The sequence below is a fragment of the Ammodytes marinus genome (assembly GCF_949987685.1).
Source record: "Ammodytes marinus genome assembly, chromosome: 3".
Classification (NCBI taxonomy): Eukaryota; Metazoa; Chordata; class Actinopteri; order Uranoscopiformes; family Ammodytidae; genus Ammodytes; species Ammodytes marinus.
The window spans coordinates 27331460-27351158 of NC_137232.1; the positions used below are offsets into that span (position 1 = coordinate 27331460).

Genomic DNA, 19699 nt, shown 5'->3' on the forward strand with positions numbered 1-19699 from the left:
ATCTTCGGGTACAATTTTTGTATTTGAAAATCTGTGTTAGTCACTGTAACTAGCTGTTACAGTTTTTTTCGATTGCTAAACCACAGTGGGCACAACTGGAGCGACATGTGCAAAACTCTAACAACAGTATGCAGAGCAGCGGTTCATTCGGGCCAAACTCTAGCTCGTTTTTCATTGCTTAAACACAATTTTCAAAACTCTACACACCTATCTCATGGCTTAACCACAGCCTGCACAACACTGTGGATTTCCAGCCCTTTTTTCAAACGCACTACTGCCACAACTGTAAACCACACATTCAAAACAGAATGAATGCCTAGTGCATTTCAAACACTGCAGATTGCAATTTCAACCGAAACACTACTGTAAGATGTCTTGTTTTAGACTTGTTAGTGAACATACAGTATAAAGGGAAAGCTCAAAAATATATATTTTTTGGGAAATGGACCAATGAAGACAGGTTGTTGGAGGGAGAAGAGTGGCAGTGAGAGTGTGGATGTGTGGAGGAATACATAGAGCTGTGATGTCTGATGAAATACAGTAAGGGCTACACTGATAGACCCTGTTGTGAATCATGGTCTCTCATTGAGAGAGGCAGGGTTGAGAGTGCAACCCAATCTGCAAAAATCTAAAGTTGCATAATACGAATTTCCCAGGAAACAAACAGCTTAGAGTTGCATCCTTACAGTAAATGACAATATTGCAGGATAGATTTCTGTATTACAATTATAGAATATTTACACAGATACATACTACATTTGGAAATATTTTCAATAAAATATACAAAATGTGTATCTATTGAAGCAAACTTCTGATTTTCATTTCTTTTTGTTTTCCTATAAAAACTGGTATGTTATAAAATAAACAATTTCATGTGAAAGAATTTCACCCTTTCATCAAAGAAAATATTACGTAATTTGTGTGAAATAACTCAAATTATTCAAACTGTAAAGATTAAAAGTTTGTAATTTATGTATTGGGGTTTGATGCTAGTGTTTGTACTCTGAGCATATTCTGAGTGACAGTGTGTGTTATCTCAGTGAGGACAATTCATAGTGTTTGCTGCACTGAGCCTATTTTGCAGGTGGAGTGAACTGTTCAGCTCCAGTGACTGTTGGTAGTGCAGACTGTAGTTAGAGTTTTGCACATTGAGCTACAGTTGTGCCCACTGTGGGTTAGCAATCGAAAAAAACTGTAAATGGACGGTATTTTCAGTGTTAAAGTAATTATCATCAATATCAAGACTAGACTGGTAACAAAACATTCGGACATGCTGTATGTAAGAGGACCCAAACACAAAATTCTATGTTCTTTATTAAAGTTAGAAAAGTATGTTTAATATTGTTAATTTAGCTTTTTAAATGCAACTCAATTGAAATGAAAAGGACCGGGTTACACCTCAATCCCCTATAGTCTTACGCAGGTGTTCCTACTTACATATGTTGCATGATTTGACTTCCTCTCAGGTACAAACTGTGTGTTACTGACAGCTCCCTCACTCTCATGTTACTGGGTTGCACCTGTTAGAATTGGATTATTTACACCTTAATCATAGATTGCAGCGAAGGACCCAACCTTGTCAGAATCAGCCAGAGTAACCGGAAAAAAACAGGTGTGCAAAGCATTTAAAAAAAATAATAACAAAAAGATCACATCCAGACATTTAGGTCAGTAAAGGTTTATTCATTTGGTCCTATAATCTGTCTCATTATACTGTATATAATATGTACATGTTTGTATATATATGAATTTATCCCATAATTACAAATATTACAAATATTAAACAGTTGAATATAAACTTAATATAAAACCATTGAATTACGAGATATAAATGTACGTTTTTGCCTGCTTCACCATGTCCAGAATGGCTGGATGTGAAAACCTTAAAAAAGTGCTGTCAGGGCAAGGTGAGAGGAAACAATAAGAGGACAGAGCAAAAGAAAGAGACACCTAAGATGGTTTGTTAATACAGGTTTCTTCCATGGACCTTTAGCACAGATAGGCTGAGATATGCTGCAATTCTGTCCATGTGCATGTGTTCATTAACTGTCTCCATGGTAACCGAAGTGGCAGTGTTGAAGGCACCAAGTCGCACAGAGGGTGACCTTGCCTTTGACAAGTGCACGCAGCTGCATCCATCTCTCTCTCTCTCTTTCTCTCTCTCTTTTTCTCTCTCTCTATCCGTCTCCATTTCAATCCATCCATTTCTTGAGCATGATGCCTCCCCTGTCATCCCCACAACACACCCTGTATCCCCCAAAACCCGGGCTACCAGACAAGAAAAAGGAGTTGTCAGCCATACATACAGTAAATGCTTCCTAAGACGCTGTCAAGGTAGTTCCCCCACTACCTGCTGGCCTCACAGACTAAATCGACATTGCATTGTAATGAGATACAAAAAAGGACATCCGACAGTTTGGAGCTGTTACTGAGATCGGAAGCAAGAGGAGCATGTCCCGCCTTTGTCGTTCTCTAACTGGGGGGTGATGGTGTCGGGGACTTCTGATTGGAGCATGTCATTCTCTGTGGCCATGATGTGTTTCACCAGGCAGTTCGCTGCTTCATCGATGTTGATGTTTTCCTGAAAGAGAGACAGGACAAGAGTATGAAAAGAGAGGGAAGAAGAGGGGGAGGACACAGAGAGAGAGAGGGATAAATTGATTAATGCAAACGTATAAAACAACCGTAGCAAGATGAAACCTGTGAGAGCAGCTGGGTAAACCAAATGGAACGATTACTAAAGTACTTAGTATAGATGGATGATTGTGAACACAAACTCCTTTACACACAAACACAACATATTGGAGCAAAAAAAGCAATGTAAAAAAAGCGATCAAACAAGTACAATATTTCTAAATGAGCAATATATACATGATTCTCAAATGAAATCTAAGTGCCTCACACACTCTGGCTGACAATAAAACTAAAGTTTAAATGTAAGGGCTCATTTTGAGCAAGAGGACACCACTCTCACTGTAGCAGGAAGGCCTTCATAAAAATATGAATATGTTTAAATCTATGCAGACACTCACTAAACAGATATTCAATTCCTTATTTAATGTAACAACTGACTTCTCACTGATCTGCATCTCTCATCTCAAAATATTTAACCTTTCCTGAGGTATTGAATAATGGGAAAGGGCATTTTATGTGACAGCTCAGTTGCTTTTATTTGATTTGCCAGTACTGTTTTTTTTAAATAAACAGTACTGGCAAATGAGTGATTTTTGTCAAAGTGAGACAGAAATGTATGTAAATGTAACTTTACATAGAATTATCTTATGCATGTAATTTTTATTATGCTATATTCAATGTCTCATTTTAATTTTTATGTTGGGAATCTTACATACAACTTTGTCACCAGGATGTTCATTTATGAAATTATCAGAGCCAAAAGGATAGAACTAAGAAATCCTCCAGGGAAACATGTCATGTCCTTTATTATACTATCTATGGTCATGTCTGATTTACAAACCCATCCCACCAATACATTTTAAAAAGCCTTCTCGACAGCACCCATACAAAGGATTAAGAGCATCTCAGAGCTGATCTGAAAGCTGAGTAAACTGGAAGAATGGCCCAGGGTGTTAAAAGTGAGGTTAACACGAGGAGAGGACCAGCCGTGCATGGACACTGTCTTAATATGTGAAGCCTGATGCAGTAGCATTAGAAACCATGAATCTTCATTAGATCCAATTGTGTGCTCAATAAGATGTGACATGGTGCTATCTGCTAACACACACAATCCCCTCTGTGTGCCATGAGGTGATTTATCACACTCACTCTTAGATATGGAGCAAAAGAATTCCTCCAAACCAAGATAAAATAACAAAAAACAGAAAAAACACCTTCTCGGCTCCCTGCCAGCCTCATTATCAGTACTTTCTGTGTGCATACTTGTGCATTCAGAGCACACCCTGCCTGCGCTGCTGTCAAGTGTCACCATGATATATTAACCTAGACTCTTATTCAGCCCAAAAGGAAAAATGTATACATTCTTGTACAAATGTCACACATCACTTAATATTCATGGTCTGTTGCTATTTACATCTTCGGTTACCAATACGATGACTCTCACTGCAAAATGGCTGCACAGTCGCTGCTACATATTGGCAGGATTCTATGAAAACAAGCACAAAACAAAGAGCTGCCAGGGCTTAAGACTCTACTGAGTGCACTGAGGTGTTAGTTGCCACTAGCAGACGCAGAATGTTTCACATACCAGCTCAAGTAAAGCCTCTCCATACATTGATGGGTTTACTGGCTTGATTTTAACAGCTTAAACCCTCAATTTATTTAACCAGCTTTATTGTTCTTTCACTGCAGCAGTTATTCTTGGTTGCCACTATTTCCAGTTACCTGCAAGCTTGATTTTCTGTATCTTTGTTTGTTTCTTTGAACTATATCTGGAAAATTACTTCACAAATTTCAATTAACTTAATAGTGCAAAGCTACTACGAGCAAAGACACAGATATGGTGTCGAACCATTAAACTTTAAAAATATGCCTGAACCATGAAACTTAAAAATAAATAAAAATTAAATATTTTGAATGATAAGATGAGATAGCTGTATTGCTTTTAGCCTACTGTACATGTGTGTGTGTGTGTGTGTGTGTGTGTGTGTGTGTGTGTGTGTGTGTGTGTGTGTGTGTGTGTGTGTGTGTGTGTGTGTGTGTGTGTGTGTGTGTGTGTGTGTGTGTGTGTGTGTGTGTGTGTCTGGGTACGCTCGCAGCGCATGTCTTGGTCTATTTTCTTCCTCTACCATCCAGCTGTGAGATTCTTGTTCCAAATTAGCTGCTAAACCTGAGCTCATCACCGAGTCAGAATTCACATTCTGCCATTCATGTCTGCATCATTTCAACTTGAATAATAATTTACTCCAGTTTATTGAAGTTTTTTTATGTTTTATGAAGTTTCACATTTTGTGTTTCGTATCTTCTATTTTTTAGTCTGTGTTTTATCTGCCTACATGCTGATAAGACTTTGTGTCCATTTCAGTCTGGGCACTAAATGTTATCAGCTACAAAGTCTGCTGATAAAACCGGTTACAGGGGTTGAAGGCAGACTGAACTTAACTCATGCCTAAATCCATAGTAACTTATACTTTTATGATACTTTTGTAAATCTATTCATCCACTTTTCATGGCCGGCTATTGTCAATCATCTCATCGAACTCTTCAAGAAAGCCAATAACCCTATTGTCAAAAAATATTGAAATACCTTTAATATTTCAGACCCTCAGTAGAAAAACAGTGGACTTCTATATTCCTTCAACATTCCCTAACATCCTGTCTGGATGATAGAGCACCAGATACAAGAGCAGCTGACCTGAGATATTGGTGTCTGGGGTGAGACTGAGGCTCTATTGATATGCAAATACTGATAGACTGAAGAACTTTTCTTCACATTCTTAATGTGACTCTATGGTGGCTTCTCCACAGGGGAATCAGATGCTGCGTCTGATATGGTTGAACTCTCAGCAGGTCAGCTGCTTCTTAAGGACATATGAACAGGAAGGACCTGGAGGCTTGAACCTCGGAGCTACTGTTGAAAGCTACTCTCTGTTACAGCACCATCTTGCTAGCCATGTTACTGCAGACTGTATTTATGTTTGCATTTCTCACCTTGGCTGACGTTTCGAACCATCCCACGAAGCCATTCTCCTGGCAGAACTGCTCCATCTTTATTCCATTATTGGTCAGTACGTCCCTGCCCTGGTCACATTTATTTGCCAAAAGTACAGTGGCTACATGTTTCCCATTGGCAAGGGAAAGTTTGGAATCCAAATCCTCCTTCCATTTGGTGATGGCTTCAAAGGAGGCGGGCCTTGTGACGTCAAAGACGATGAAGGCGCCCATGGCCTCGCGGTAGTACACACGGGTCATGTTGCCAAACCTCTCTTGACCTGGGGAGACATACACAGACACAAAATGATTATCACTTGGTACCAGTGTAATCTTATTTAGCCTATATGGCCCAATATCCCGGATTATAATTTGCTTCAGGTAGCTTTAAAGGCATAGGGCTGTAAGAACTTGGATTGATGCACATGGAGGAATTCATCTTTTCATTTTGTTCCCCTTCACAGGGACATTGGCTACGTGCTGGCAACGAAAAAGCTGCAAGTGTCACTTGAGCAGCAAAAAGACACGGAGGCTTGAGTTTGACTCATCCGATTTACTCATTTTATCACACTCTTGTCTCAAATGTGCTACCATGCAATCATTCCCAATATACCTCACCAACTCACTCCAATACACACACACACCTACACACCTAGTCACACACACACACACACACACACACACACACACACACACACACACACACACACACACACACACACACACACACACACACATACACACACACACACACACACACACACACACAATTACATGCATGTTTGTACTGTTCCAAGAGCTACAGAAAAACAGAGATTAGATGTAGATACGGATAAATAGAGGCAGGATGGGAGGAGGAGTAAGGTGTCTTTGGTGTACATTTGTGTGTGTGTGTGTGTGTGTGTGTGTGTGTGTGTGTGTGTGTGTGTGTGTGTGTGTGTGTGTGTGTGTGTGTGTGTGTGTGTGTGTGTGTGTGTGTGTGTGCGTGTGTGTGTGTGTGCGTGTGTGTTTGGGTGCGTGTGTGTTGCGAGTGTGAGGGCACCTGTCTGTGAACCTTCCTGTAAAAATTCCCGAGGGTGAAATGAATTTGATAAGCCCCGCTGGAATGTTGTATCCACACTGATTTTTTCCCATCCATAACTTCTGCTAAAAGCACCATCCGCTCGAGGGCAAGATATTTTCACACTGTCGACTAAACACCAAAACCTTCTCAGTGGTCCAAGCGAAAGCAGCTTGCATAGTGGTGAAGTGGACAGGAGTTCATAGTCATTGTACAGTATATACTGCTCTGTTGAGGCCCAAAGAAACAGTTTCTGTTTTGCACAGGTGGTTCAGAGCACAGTGTGAGCAGAATGAGCAGCTGGGAGGACTTGTGTCTTGTCCAAGGACAACTCACACACAGTATAAAAAAAACTTGTATTATATTAAGAGTTTTTTTTAAGCACTGTATTACCATACACCATATAAGTGAGACATTATGTATTCCGCTCTCTGTGTATTGCAGCTCAAACCTACTTATGTTCTCTAGGCAATGACATCAGATGATGTTTCAAGCTTTACAACACATTGGTTTCAAAACATTCTCCTATCTCTCTGTTTCATTAAATATCCATGATCAAATAAGGAATATTTTGAGTAAAGTTCTTCTCTTTGGTATTATAAATTATGAGTCTAACTGTCATAAATCCGCTTCATCAGGACTGTGTGGGTGCAGTTTGCTTATATATGACTGACAGCGGTCTGGCCACAAACGCAAACAACCACAAAGCTGTAATCACATTTTCCTTCAAATGTATCCAATTATTTCCGTATTTCCAAACTCAAGCTGGTGAAAAGAAGATAGAACAGAAGAAACCTCTGCCGTACAATAACTTTAACTGTTTAACTTTGGCAGAATATTGTGTTAATGTTTGAGACTTTATTTGCGGCTTAATTAATACAGATTAAATGCTGCCATAATTCAGTGTAGATGAAGTGAAGTAAAGAGCCCTATAAAACAGAAGCAGTCAAGCCTGGTCTGCAGCCACTGATTACCACAGCCACAAGCCAGCCTCATTCACATCTTAATGCTGTACGCCCCTGCAGCCTGTCAGCTGCAGGCTAAAGAAAAATGGCAGTCAAAAATAGAGCGAAAGAGAGTTAATATTTGTCTTTGGAAATGCACCGAGACAGATAGTGATTTATTGCATCCGTAGCATGAGAAAAAAAAATACCCAAACAAACCCACAGCAGTGCTGCTGGGTGACGTTTATAGGTCTCATACAAAAACATGTTTTTTGGAGCAAAAGACCTTATCTAGGTTTATTTGTAAGTAAGTGTGTTTAATTGCCACAATCTGTAAATGTTCTTCCTATGATCCAAATGTTTCATTTGGATCATAGGAAGAACATTTACATGTCTTCCCCACACATGAAGGTTGCCATAACTTTAGGGCACATACAGAACACACCCACAGCAGTTTGATATGAGCGAGACACTCATCCTTAGACCACAATACAAGCTTTCTGTATACAAGAGCTCGGGCCTCAAATCTCACTCACATGAGTTGGAGACACATGACTGCCGCTTGTGCTCACTGGAGAAGGCACGCAGGAGGGGAGAGTGAGCTGCAGGTCAGTGGATTCTTCTGAACCTCAGCCGACACTCATGTGAGAGGAGACTGCTGTAGCCTTTAGCTTTTATTATCCTACACAACAGCTTCCCACTCAAAAGCCTTTATTATATATGTAACAAGCATTAAATACTGACTGAGAAAAAGGTAAATTTCTCCCTTTCAAAGCAGCTATCACCAAATACAGAGAATCATGCCGGTGTAGAATATTGTGAGTGGCCACTATAGGCAAGGTAGAACTACATGTTATACTGTATATATAATATGAATTTTAGGTTCATACTTTTTTTAATGAGATGAGATGTCCCACATATTAGAGAATGAAAACAACAGTAAGTATTGGTGAAGAGTTGACAGAAACCATAGGACAATGGCTGCAAAACCTGTTGAAAAATTATCAAACCATAACCAGGATATGATAAACATGTATACAGTAGGCTGGAAACAGTGCTCCTTGTTGGCTCTGAATTGAAAAATCTAAGTATTTGGGCTCAACCATCCAGTTAAGAGAGTGGTTCGTACCAGGTTAAAAACAATCATAATGGTTGTTGGCATTGCTGCTTTTTTGTTATGTCATGTGGTGCCATGATGCACTAGCACAGGGCCATGTGACACTTAACAGAAAAAGTAACGCATATTTGATGTCTGAAATGGTAACTGGAATTTAAAGAACACTTAGAAGTCACCACAGACTAAACTTAATTATTAAGGAGCTTTATCAACATTTTATGAATCTATGAAATTTGAGCTGTCACAAGTGTGGGTTTGATTTTACATTAACAAAATATATGTAATTGTATTCATAACATATATGTGATCTTAATTGGCACCACGGAGTAAACCTTCCTCTGTTTCAAGACTTGTGGGTGTGATCCTCAAGTGAGTCACAAAAGAGAAACGTGTAATTGTAGAAATGTGTTGCCAAGTGATTTGAACTGTATGTTGGATGCCAGCAGGTCACCTGGTTCACATTAACCCTGGATAACCCGTAATATTATACATCTACAAACAATGGATACAAAACAACTGTTACAAAAAGGTATAATGCTCATTTTCTGGTTCGCTGTCTTTTTATTTCTGACCACAAACTGTCTGTAAATCTAAAATACTTTAAAAGGGCCTACACACTCTATGACTGACATATGATTATTTGCCTGACCTGAAAGAAAAAGCAGCCGAGCTCATTTACTATTTGAAAAGCTTCAACCTAAATGTAGGTCAATTTAGGTTGAAGCTTTTCAATGTTCCTGTAGGCTTCATCAAGGATGGGACTGTTGATGTTCATTGCAGCCACAACATTGTGAGAAGCAAAAATAACATCATCCACAACACAAGCCTGCCAATAACATTATTGAATTTCAAAATGTAGCCGGAGGCCAATTTCCACTAGACTGGGAGCATTTACTTTTGCTTAATTGTTTACCAAAGTATTTTCAATTTCCAGCTTCATCTTGAAAAGAAAAACTAATACTTCTGTATTCATAGTCAGTCAGCACATAACTCATCACTACAAATATGTTCCTCTTAAGATAGCAAACTAAATATGGCTCACTTCAGAATAGGGTCAGGGAGTAGGCCTGCAAGTCACATAATGTGGGGATTCTTCTATTTTCCACAGTGCTCCATAAACGTTTTCCCCCCCGAGAGCCGTGCGTAAAGTTGGACATTAGGCCTACCTGCGATGTCCCACAGCTGCAGGCGCACCGTCTCCTGGTCCCAGTTGAGGACTTTGAGTGCGAAGTCCACCCCGATGGTGGCTCGATAGTTGGGGCTGAAGTTGTGATGGACATACCGCTTGATGATGCTGGTCTTGCCGACCCCGAGGTCCCCTATCACTAAAATCTTATAAAGATGTTCCTTTTGGTGGTTGTTCTGCATGGCGACCGAGGAGGGCGAGAGCTGCGCATGAATCCACCGTAATGGAGAGGACCGTGGTGATGAAAGGAGGGAACGCACGGGACAGCTCAGAGAGAGAGAGAGAAATAGAGAGAGAGAAGGGGAGGTAAGGTACGCCCTGGCCCACTGAGGGAATTGGAGCAGAGACGTGTGGACCTTGTGACTCACGCAGGGCAGTGCCCGGGAGTGTTTCATGGAGGGGGAATCCTTATTAAATGTTAAATAAATTATGAAACAAGTGTTTTGATTGTTTACTTAGTAAAAGTAAAAATACAGCAGGAATAATAGCCAACTGTTACAAGTAAAAGTCCTATTGCCAACACCATGTACTTATACAAAGTGAAAGTAACCTTACCCACAGACCCTGCAAATATATTACATTATCTATTACACTACTGAATTGTGTCAATTGACTTAATGTAATGTTGGTGCTGATCTAGGAGATTTATTTCATTTTTAGGCCTATCATTTCAACACATTGAGTACTGGTAGTTCCATTGATTAAACAATTATAAAAATAAAAACATTTTTTATAAGATCATGATTTGATGTAATATATCATGATCCAACCTTGCAGGTTGATGTTTTATTTTGACACTATAATTGACCTATAAATGATGTGGAGAAGACATACAGTAGCATTACATGGAAATAATCAAATACTGTACTGTTCTACTTTACACCACTGTTAGTCAGTTGCATTTAATCTTTGATCAAATAATAGTTAAATAAAACAATAGAATTCAGCCACATAAGGAGATTGGCTCACTAAATGTACCATTAGTCCATCACCCTCTTGTGGTTTGTTATAATCTCTGGTGGTGCATCCATCTTCTCACAAAACAAATACTGTAATTTATTTCTGTCAATTTCTTTTTAAAAGTGCAAATCTTTAAACACAATGGAAACACTTGCTTACACAGAATGGGAGGCAGAATATAAAATACACTACCGACAGTCAGATCCCTTTTATTAAATCACAAAGAAATCCCTTTAAAATGCTCCACAGGGGACTTTCCCCAATGAGTCGGCAGTGGTGGCTTTAGTCTGGTGCGAGGACAGAAGATATTACATTAGTCCACTGTGCTTCCCTGAGACAAAGAATCAAGGTCCTGCACCTGACAAGCAACTCCTGTGGCCAGTTCCCCTTCAAAAGGTTACAAAAATAATTTAAAACTCATCATGATTTGTCACAGTATTTACTCATCCTTTTCGAGTCCAAGTTTGTATCGGCAGTTTCAGCTTGAGCGAAAATCGCTCACAGGCAACTAATCAGTTAAAATAATTAAAAGATGAAACGATCGACTAACAGACTTTGGTACGTCAAGAAAGTAAAATGGCAGCAGCAGAGCAGAATATATTTCTTTCCAATTCAAATCAAGGTGCTGTAAACATTATTGCCAATTTGTACTGTACCTGGCTTTACTACATCATCTACACAGTGCTTTGATAAACCAGGGCTTTCCCAATCTCAATATTCGTCTTAATATTGTGCTTTTTATATTTGCAAGGAAGAAGACAGACAAGTGATACCCATGTGACATGATGTCACCTGCTGTGAACAGTAACAGAATGTAGCTTGAACAGCTAAGCTACAGAGAGAATAGATCTAAGTTGAGACTCATCATTGAGAGCCCCAGCCCGACTGTTGAGCGTCTACAATGTGGGGATAGGGTTTGCTGCGACCGCGATGCTCTCAATGGAACATTCGTCGCTTCCCCGGCGGATTCTGAAGAAGCCGTTCTCACCCCAGCTGGTGCCCCAGCTGTTCTTGACGATCCAGTACTTCTGTCCGGTCATGTGGCAGCGCCCGTACCCCACCAACAGCACTGCGTGGTTGGTCAGCTCGAAGGGATTGAAGGGGTCAGTGACGCCTGTGTGGTGGTAGATGCCCTCCTTATAGCTCATGAAGTCAGGGTAGACCTGTGGAAGCATAGGGAACATTCACGTCACATTTGAGCTACTGTATACATATGCAGCAGGAAGGCCTACTGAGGAGAAAGCGCAGAAAACATTTTTTATTTTTTTTTATGATATATAAGGCATTTTTATGCTTTATTTGATAGTGCAGAGAGACAGAGGTGAAATGGGGCAGAGAAGGGAGTGACATGCAGAGAACGGCCGCGGTTGGGAATCGAACCCTGGTCTGCTGCTGGGCCCGGCCCGGGGGGGGGGGGGGGGGGGGAGGACGCCTTACCAACTGAGCTAAGGGCGCCCCATTTTTAAAAGTTGTTATATTTACAAATAAAATATTCAATGTCAAGAGGGGAACTCTTTAGCAGCCATTTCTGATAAAAATGTTTTACTCCAGCCTTTCAGTGAACACACACACTGTAGTGCATACTATAGGAATAGCAGTGAGCAGCCGTATTACCTCAAAGGCGACTGCCATGGGTCCATTCTTGACCAGTTCCAACATCATGGCCATCTCATTGCAGCCGCCATAAAATCCTCCGACGTAGCTGTATTCTGCCGCGTAAACGCGCTTGCAGTTTTTAGGAACGCCACACGGGGAGTCCTTTGCAATATATGGAAAGCAGGATTCGTCCACAATGCCAAAGTCCTGTGCATACTTCCCAATCAGGTACGGGAACCCACCATCACAACCTTAAGAGGAGGAGGGATACACGTTAATATGTATCAAATAAAAAATTAAGAAAATAATTCCGGAGGTTGTCTTGACTCTTACATAGAGAAATCTATTATGTGGACAAAGATGAAAAATGTGAGGCTTTTCTACATACAGCAGTATGACTCTTTGCCGTGATCATGCATCAATATGAATTTTCTACTAAAAACATGATGTACCTCTGACCAACTAATATCTGCAATAGTCCTCTTTAACAATTTTAAAATATAATTGATATGGTGAGGAAACTAGATGAGATTTTAGTTTACCTTGAGAATATTTAGAACAGGAGACCACTTGCTGTGGGCTGAGAATGGGCGTCTCACTGTTGTTGGTGAGGATTCGAATACGAGCTTCCAGCATTCCCATGGAGGCGAAGGAGTAGCAGCTACCGCATGATGCTGAAACACAACATCACAGTTCACAGGGCTTGTTACACTTTTTCTTTTAAAAGTTTTTGTTGGCCGACCATTTGGCTAGTACTATAGTAGTTGGTATTGCAATTAGATAGTATTAAAGTCTGCTATTGAATCTCTGATGTATGTAAATAAAATGGATTAAACAGCATTATGTTTAAGACCATGCAGTTAATAATGGCGCAAAAATATGACCACTACGTCAACATCTGATATTGAAAAATACCGTCCAAAGAAACTGCCGATACAATACCTTCACAATCTGCCTTTTACATGTACTTATTCATACTTAGTCTGCACGATGTTAAGGCCTTTTAATGTCTTTTTTTTGCGACCATGTTTTTGGCTTTTCAATTCGTTTTGGGCTAACATTACAATGAAATGTAATCCAAAACAAGGCATAACGCAAAGGATCTGCTCGACTAGTGCCTCAAATAAATCCAGGAAACAAACAAACAAAAATGTATGTTCATAAATTGCCATCAAAAGTACAGACAGATACACTGATTAAAGCCACTGGTTACCATTCACAGTAGAACAATAAAATGCTCTGCAGAAACGCATGAAGTCAGAGAACAGAGGGCTGCAGGGAGGTTTAATTATAGTAATGATTCAAGTCATGGCGACACTGAGGAGATTTTATTAAGTCACTTCAAACTAATAATGTGCAACAACCATTTGTTCAAATTAAAGATCTCTGCTAGTGATTGTTGTCCTAAGAATTTATTAATATGATGGGATCAGTTTCAGGTGATTTTGGAGAAATTTCAGGTGATTCTGGAGAAATGTTAAGTATAGTATAGCCTTCTGACAGGACTTATGAAGATTACATTTGGTAAAATGCAAGTAACACCTGAATCTTCCCTTGAAGGTAATCATTGGGCAAATGCATTTGATTTTAAACGGCCATTTTTCCTTTTTAAAACCCAGCCAGACCAATTTATCCTCAAGTCTACCCAATTTCGGTGAAGTGAAATCAAACTGTACAACTCCACCTGGCTTGTAACACTGAAGCTTAACAAGCAGCACAGCGGCTTAGAGGGCTTCTATTGAAACACTCCAGCCCTCTCCACATCCTTAAACCCAGCCCTACAGAGGCTCTCTCACACACTCAAACTACTCAGCACGCATAATCTCTCCACTCACACACTAGGCTGTGCAGAAGCGCGGGAGGAGAGCGGCGAGCAGACCAACACCTGCCAAGAGGGAAGCAAAGTAGCTGACTGGCTGCAGTCTGCCCTCACCGACAGCTGCTCAAGTGAAAAAGGTTTGCTTTTTGTCTGCCTCTGATCCTAAAGACAACACATGAATTTCACCTTGGTTTCGCACAGGGCTGAGGAAGTTTACAGAATTAACGTTTCTCCAATCCCAGCGTTCAGGTAGACCTGCCACCATCTTGGCTACTTCAGCTGTCACAGGCATAGTGCCAACGCGCCTGAAGGAGAAATGAAAGAAGGGCAATTTAAAATTGGACATTATTTTTTAAACGGAAATCCTGATACTATGGAAATGAAATGCATGTAGACTCACGGATGCATTAGCCCAAATAAATATTTTAAAGTTTTACCCAATGAGTTTAGTTTAAGCAGATGTTGATAGTGTTGGACGTAAGCAGTACAGTTTCTGAAGTCTGTTTATTTTGCACGGACTGATGGTAGTGCAAACAATTAAGGATTTGAGTCGCACACATATTACATTAAAAGCAATATGAGCAAACTTAGAGATATATATACACAATGAAATAAAAATGGAAGAAAAGCATCCATCTTTTATAGACCTCTGATAAGTAGGACGTACGCCTTTAAAGATAATTTTTTGGGGCATTTTTATGCCTTTTTATGGGAGGGGGGAATGACATGCAGAGAACGTCCACGGTCCGGATTTGAAACCTGTGGTCTGCTGCTTCTGAGGACTGAGCCTCTATGAGCGAGTTTTCTAACCACTACACCACAAGCGCCCCCCCAACATTTTTCTTTAGCAAAAGTCATTTTGAATGCTTAAATTAATATAGGAGTACAGATTACAAATGCATATGCGGTCGTGACCACCTCCGTCATATCCATGACACCGGGTGAACTCTGTGGTATAGAATGAGAAGTATAAGGAAGTACTCACATTGGGATTCGGGAGGCGGGCCCCCCTGCTCTGTACTGCAGCTCCTGCAGAGTGTACATCTCATGCTCTGGGTAGGGAACAGCCTTCCAGGATCTCTGAACAGAGTTAATGGAATCAATGAAGTTCAGGTTGTGTTTGAAAGGTTTCTGGAGAAGCCTGGAAGGAGAAGAAGAAGAATGTCAAACGTGAGGTTGGTTGGTTAGTTCTCCATCTGTATTCAACAGACGTGGGCTCTTACTGCTGTTCTCACCATAATTGTATTCATATAATGTGTATACCTCTAATCTACAGTGTGAAACCCGTTTGTCTTTTAACAATTTAGAACATAGTGTAGTACGATTAACAATTTCTGCCATTTAGTTCAAATTGAATAATAAGTCTCAAATATGTATACAGACGTAAACATGGCCTTGTGGCGTAGTTTCAGGCTCCATTTTTCACTTGAGCACTTAAGACTATTTCAGTAAGAGACTGCACCCAACTGAAAGTTCCTTGGGAGGGTACTACTGATCCTCCCAACACAAGTAGTTTTCATCCAGACTAATCTAAGGGCGACCTGCAGTGGGTATAACACCCACACTACAGAATCATATGCAAAAAAAAGATTTTAAATACAAATTCTAAACAAAAGCAACTTGGTCTGGACAAAAGCATAACACTTTAAAATGTGCTTATTTGAAACAAAAGTTTAAATCATTTTTATGGGTGCAAGGTTTAAGAATGTCATACTGATCCATGGATAAGGCATTACCATGGATTAATACGCTTTAGAACATTTAAATTCCTGCAACTGTGGTAAATCCAACATTATACAGTTTGACATGGGCTGTATGGAGGAGAGAATGACCGAGACAAATTCAATTTTTAGCAGCTCCTATTACTTGCAAGTTGTGAAAAATTTCATTTTTTTTCCTGTAGGACATTAAGCTTAAATATGCAATTTAATGTTTGTAAGGACGATCTGAAGTCCATGCAATACAAACTAGGAGGGTTGTAGAGCGTTGCCTTTACTTTACTTATCAGTGCTTAAAACCCAGATAAGATTCAGTTGACTGACACATCTTCCCACTGAAGTCTAGGATATTAGCTTGTGATTCTCTACTTTTTATTTTCGAGTGAGGTGTACCAAAATATCAAAATGTACGTACTTGCTGCCAAGGAGTCGCTTGTAATCTGTTCGGGGCAGTGCCGGTTTGTCTTTCTTCCCTACAAAACAAGCCCAGTTGTTTCCCAGGACATCATGCACCCACCCTGGCAGGGTCTGGTCGCAGTAGCTGGTCACCTTAGAGCCATCGTCAGTGTACTGAAAGTGTAGTGACTTTATCAGATTAGGGCTTGTATTTATTTGACAAAATAAGAGGAAAAAATTGCATTACTTCAGATTACACCATATAATGCAAGCTATTTTCAAAGCAGTAATCAGAAAGTCTTTGAGTTTGTCTATGCACACTGTAAAGCACTTTGTGACCCTGTCTGTGAAAAGCGCTATATAAATAAATGTTAATTACTTACTAAAAACCAGGCATTATGTTGCTAGAAACTAAAGCTAAATAATTTCCAGACAATGGGGAAGTTGAACTATTAGTAGAAAAATCCTAAAGTGGTTTTGAAGACTGGCGGTCTATGACACTTCCTCTCGACTCAGTGTCATGTGAGTAATGAGAACTAAAACACATGACTCAAAAGCATAACCTTCTATTTTGCCCGCTTTTTAAAATGCTGCACATTTTCCAGATACCATCATATCAGATGAAGGCAAAGGAAATTGAGCAATAGTGAAACTTAAAACGCTTAATATCAAGGAGTGTTTAAAAAAAAAATGTAGCCCGGACAAAGGTTAAACCACAGCGCTGCAACTTCCTTTCCACTCAGCACACTTGCTTAGAAGGACGAGTTGAAAAGTTGGAAATGACAGTTTTGTGCTGAATTATGGCATAGATAGTGTTGAAATAGTTGACTGAAATAAATGAATTTGTGTCAATGCATATTTTACCTTGAAGAAGGCAAACCATTTGTAGCCGTTAAGCACCACTTCGAAGCCCTGGTTGTAGATGAGGGTGAAGAAGCCAGTGTTTCCCAGCTCATCCGTAGCCACAGACAGTTTCTCCAGGGTCACTGTCACAGTGCTCCCACCTGGGGCTGAGAATACAACAACAAAGAGTAACTTAAGCACCTTAAATAATGACATTTATAGTATACTATTTTTATACTATTGTAATCTGATGTGCAATCTACCACATGATAATAGTACTTATTAGAACGTGCTGCAGGGTTGGGATTTTTTCTTTTAATAGAGACTTTATTTGTTAGGGGCATGTTTGATGACATTAAAGATTTCAGTCTTAACATTTGATGCACTACAGTGGGCTTAGAGTTAGTTTACTTATGAACACTCTTGTTAGATCAAACATTAAATAACCACCTAAGAACTGGACAGGACACAGCTGTAGCCTACATGGCAGAGACAAGAGTAAATCAGAGGAATTAAAAGGAAAATTCAAATGTGCAAGAAGCGTACAGGTTCAAATCAGACATGCGCTGAACAAAGAGGAAGGAAGGCATCTGTCACATTTTCTGTACTGGAAAACCTACAGGCCCCAAAACATGTTACATGATTTCCCAATAGCGAAACTAAAACCGTCATCACATTTGATCAGTGTCGTGGTGTGAGAAGTGAATAGCAGATTGTTGACAGATGGTGGGATTTACCTTCAGTAGAGCAGTTGATCGTCTTGTCGCGTCCTCCTTTAGACACCTGGAACACCCACGTCCCCTGAAGGTCCTCAAAGGTGCAGTTGGCCGGTGTGTCCCCCCACGACCCTTCAACCCAGAGCAGGAGCACACACACGAGCACAGCTTTTAGTCTCATCTTCACACACAGCTAGCTAAACTGCCAACACGCACTAGACAAAGGAACCCCTGAAAGTGTGTTTTCCAGCCCCACACGCCAAACGTTGACTGACTCTTCTGTTTACACCTGCCCTCTGCCTGCTATTTATGCAAACTTAAACTTTTCACAAAGATACAAGTTTCTTCTTCTCTGGTTAAGATAGGTCACTCAAACTGGACAGTGCAACGCGCATGCGCACCAGTAAATAGCGTCGATACTCGAGAACCTTTATAGCCGGTCTACACAAGCATATTCCTACATATTAGCACTACTAAAAAAGCGTCTATAACCTACGTATATTAATCTAAGTAAATAAATAGGCGCTTGAAGAGAATTTTCCACTCCGTCTTACGAGGCGTCACCGAACAAGGAAATACATACAGGCAACTATCTCAAGCTCCACCGTCCTTCGTTTTTTTCGGTTTTGGTTCCTTGTCATGTGACCGGCCAGCTGGGTGCATGCGCAGTAAAAAAAATAAATTTATGCCAGTCAAAGAATCTTACAGTAGCCTACTAGTTCTACCGACTAGGCTACATGGACCAATTTTGTGAAAAACATTCTTAAATTAAAGTTAGTTATTTGGCTACAAATACAAATAGGCTTAGTGAAAGATCATTATGGATTCTTTATATCTTGTTACTCTGATAGGCCTATGATTTGCTAATATTTACTGTAGCCTATGCTTATTATGCTACAGGCCTACATCCTGTGTTTTTATAACCTGTGTTTTACTTTTGTGGTTTTATTATAGCCATTTTTCAACGCACCCAGGTGAAATTATTGATACCGATGACGACTGTATTCACTTCAAGTGTTCCAGTTCAATGCCACTGACACAACATATTTGTGTATACATTAGCTTTTACCATGTTAAACTTTAAACCTGACATTTGCACTTTATGACTGCGAATGTAGCGAGTGGCGCGATAGGCTATAGGGGGAAGAATTGGGGGGAGGGAGTACCGACAACGCCACCAGGGGAACTACACCGCTGGAAATTAAGTATAATAAGGGATGTAACTTTTGTGTTGAATAATATTAACAATGCTGATAAGGCAAGCAGATTCGTTTAACTGACAGACAGAGACAGGAATTGAAAATAAACCAAATCTTTATTTAGATGGAAAACAATCAAGATGTGCAGGAACTGGAACTACTAAGGGTAAAAAGGTTTAGTGTGTACAAATGAGTAAACAAGATAACTAAAAAGGGAAAATATTCTTTATTACAAAACAGCTAAAACTCATTTATATAGAAAGTCTAAAAGTTACAATATCTACTCAAATATCAGTCCCAAACTTAAACAAAACCAGACTAAAGCTGAGGCCAACTGCTGAGAGGCAAACTATGCCGAGGAGTGCTACCACTCACCACAAGTGAGTCACATCAATAGTTACTACACACTAAAACTGGTGAAAAACGTGTTATATCCCTGTGCTTTAAGTGACGGGACCTCACCAGGGGTGCCTAGCTTCCCTACAGTTGGCACCCAGCTCCAGCCTAAAGAAAAATAACT

At 40.0% G+C, this 19699-nt stretch overlaps 2 protein-coding genes across 2 annotated transcripts; both read right to left on the bottom strand.

The window, feature by feature from the left end:
- Window positions 1-1898: 1898 nt before the first annotated feature.
- Window positions 1899-10114, bottom strand: rab38a (RAB38a, member RAS oncogene family; the record flags this gene model as incomplete). Its single annotated transcript, XM_080054048.1, has 3 exons — window positions 1899-2581; window positions 5626-5906; window positions 9913-10114. The coding sequence occupies 3 exons, from the start codon at window positions 10112-10114 to the stop codon at window positions 2426-2428; spliced, it is 639 nt and encodes a 212-aa protein (XP_079910174.1). The 3' UTR covers window positions 1899-2425.
- A 971-nt stretch (window positions 10115-11085) lies between these two features.
- ctsc (cathepsin C) lies at window positions 11086-18297 on the bottom strand. The gene is made up of 8 exons (XM_080025306.1): window positions 18002-18297; window positions 17286-17431; window positions 16441-16595; window positions 15293-15448; window positions 14494-14612; window positions 13031-13162; window positions 12507-12739; window positions 11086-12055 (listed from the first exon to the last, which is right to left on the bottom strand). Exons 1-8 carry the CDS (start codon window positions 18159-18161, stop codon window positions 11789-11791), a joined length of 1368 nt encoding a protein of 455 aa, XP_079881432.1. The 5' UTR covers window positions 18162-18297; the 3' UTR covers window positions 11086-11788.
- Window positions 18298-19699: the final 1402 nt, after the last annotated feature.

Excerpts from the sequence above, each read along its gene's own strand:
- ctsc (XM_080025306.1), bottom strand. The coding sequence starts at position 18,161 with ATGAGACTAAAAGCTGTGCTCGTGTGTGTGCTCCTGCTCTGGGTTGAA. Across the intron at positions 17,432-18,001 it reads GATCAACTGCTCTACTGAAG|CCCCAGGTGGGAGCACTGTG; the intron begins GTAAATCCCACC and ends TTGTATTCTCAG. Across the intron at positions 15,449-16,440 it reads AAGCGACTCCTTGGCAGCAA|GCTTCTCCAGAAACCTTTCA; the intron begins GTACGTACATTT and ends TTCTCCTTCCAG.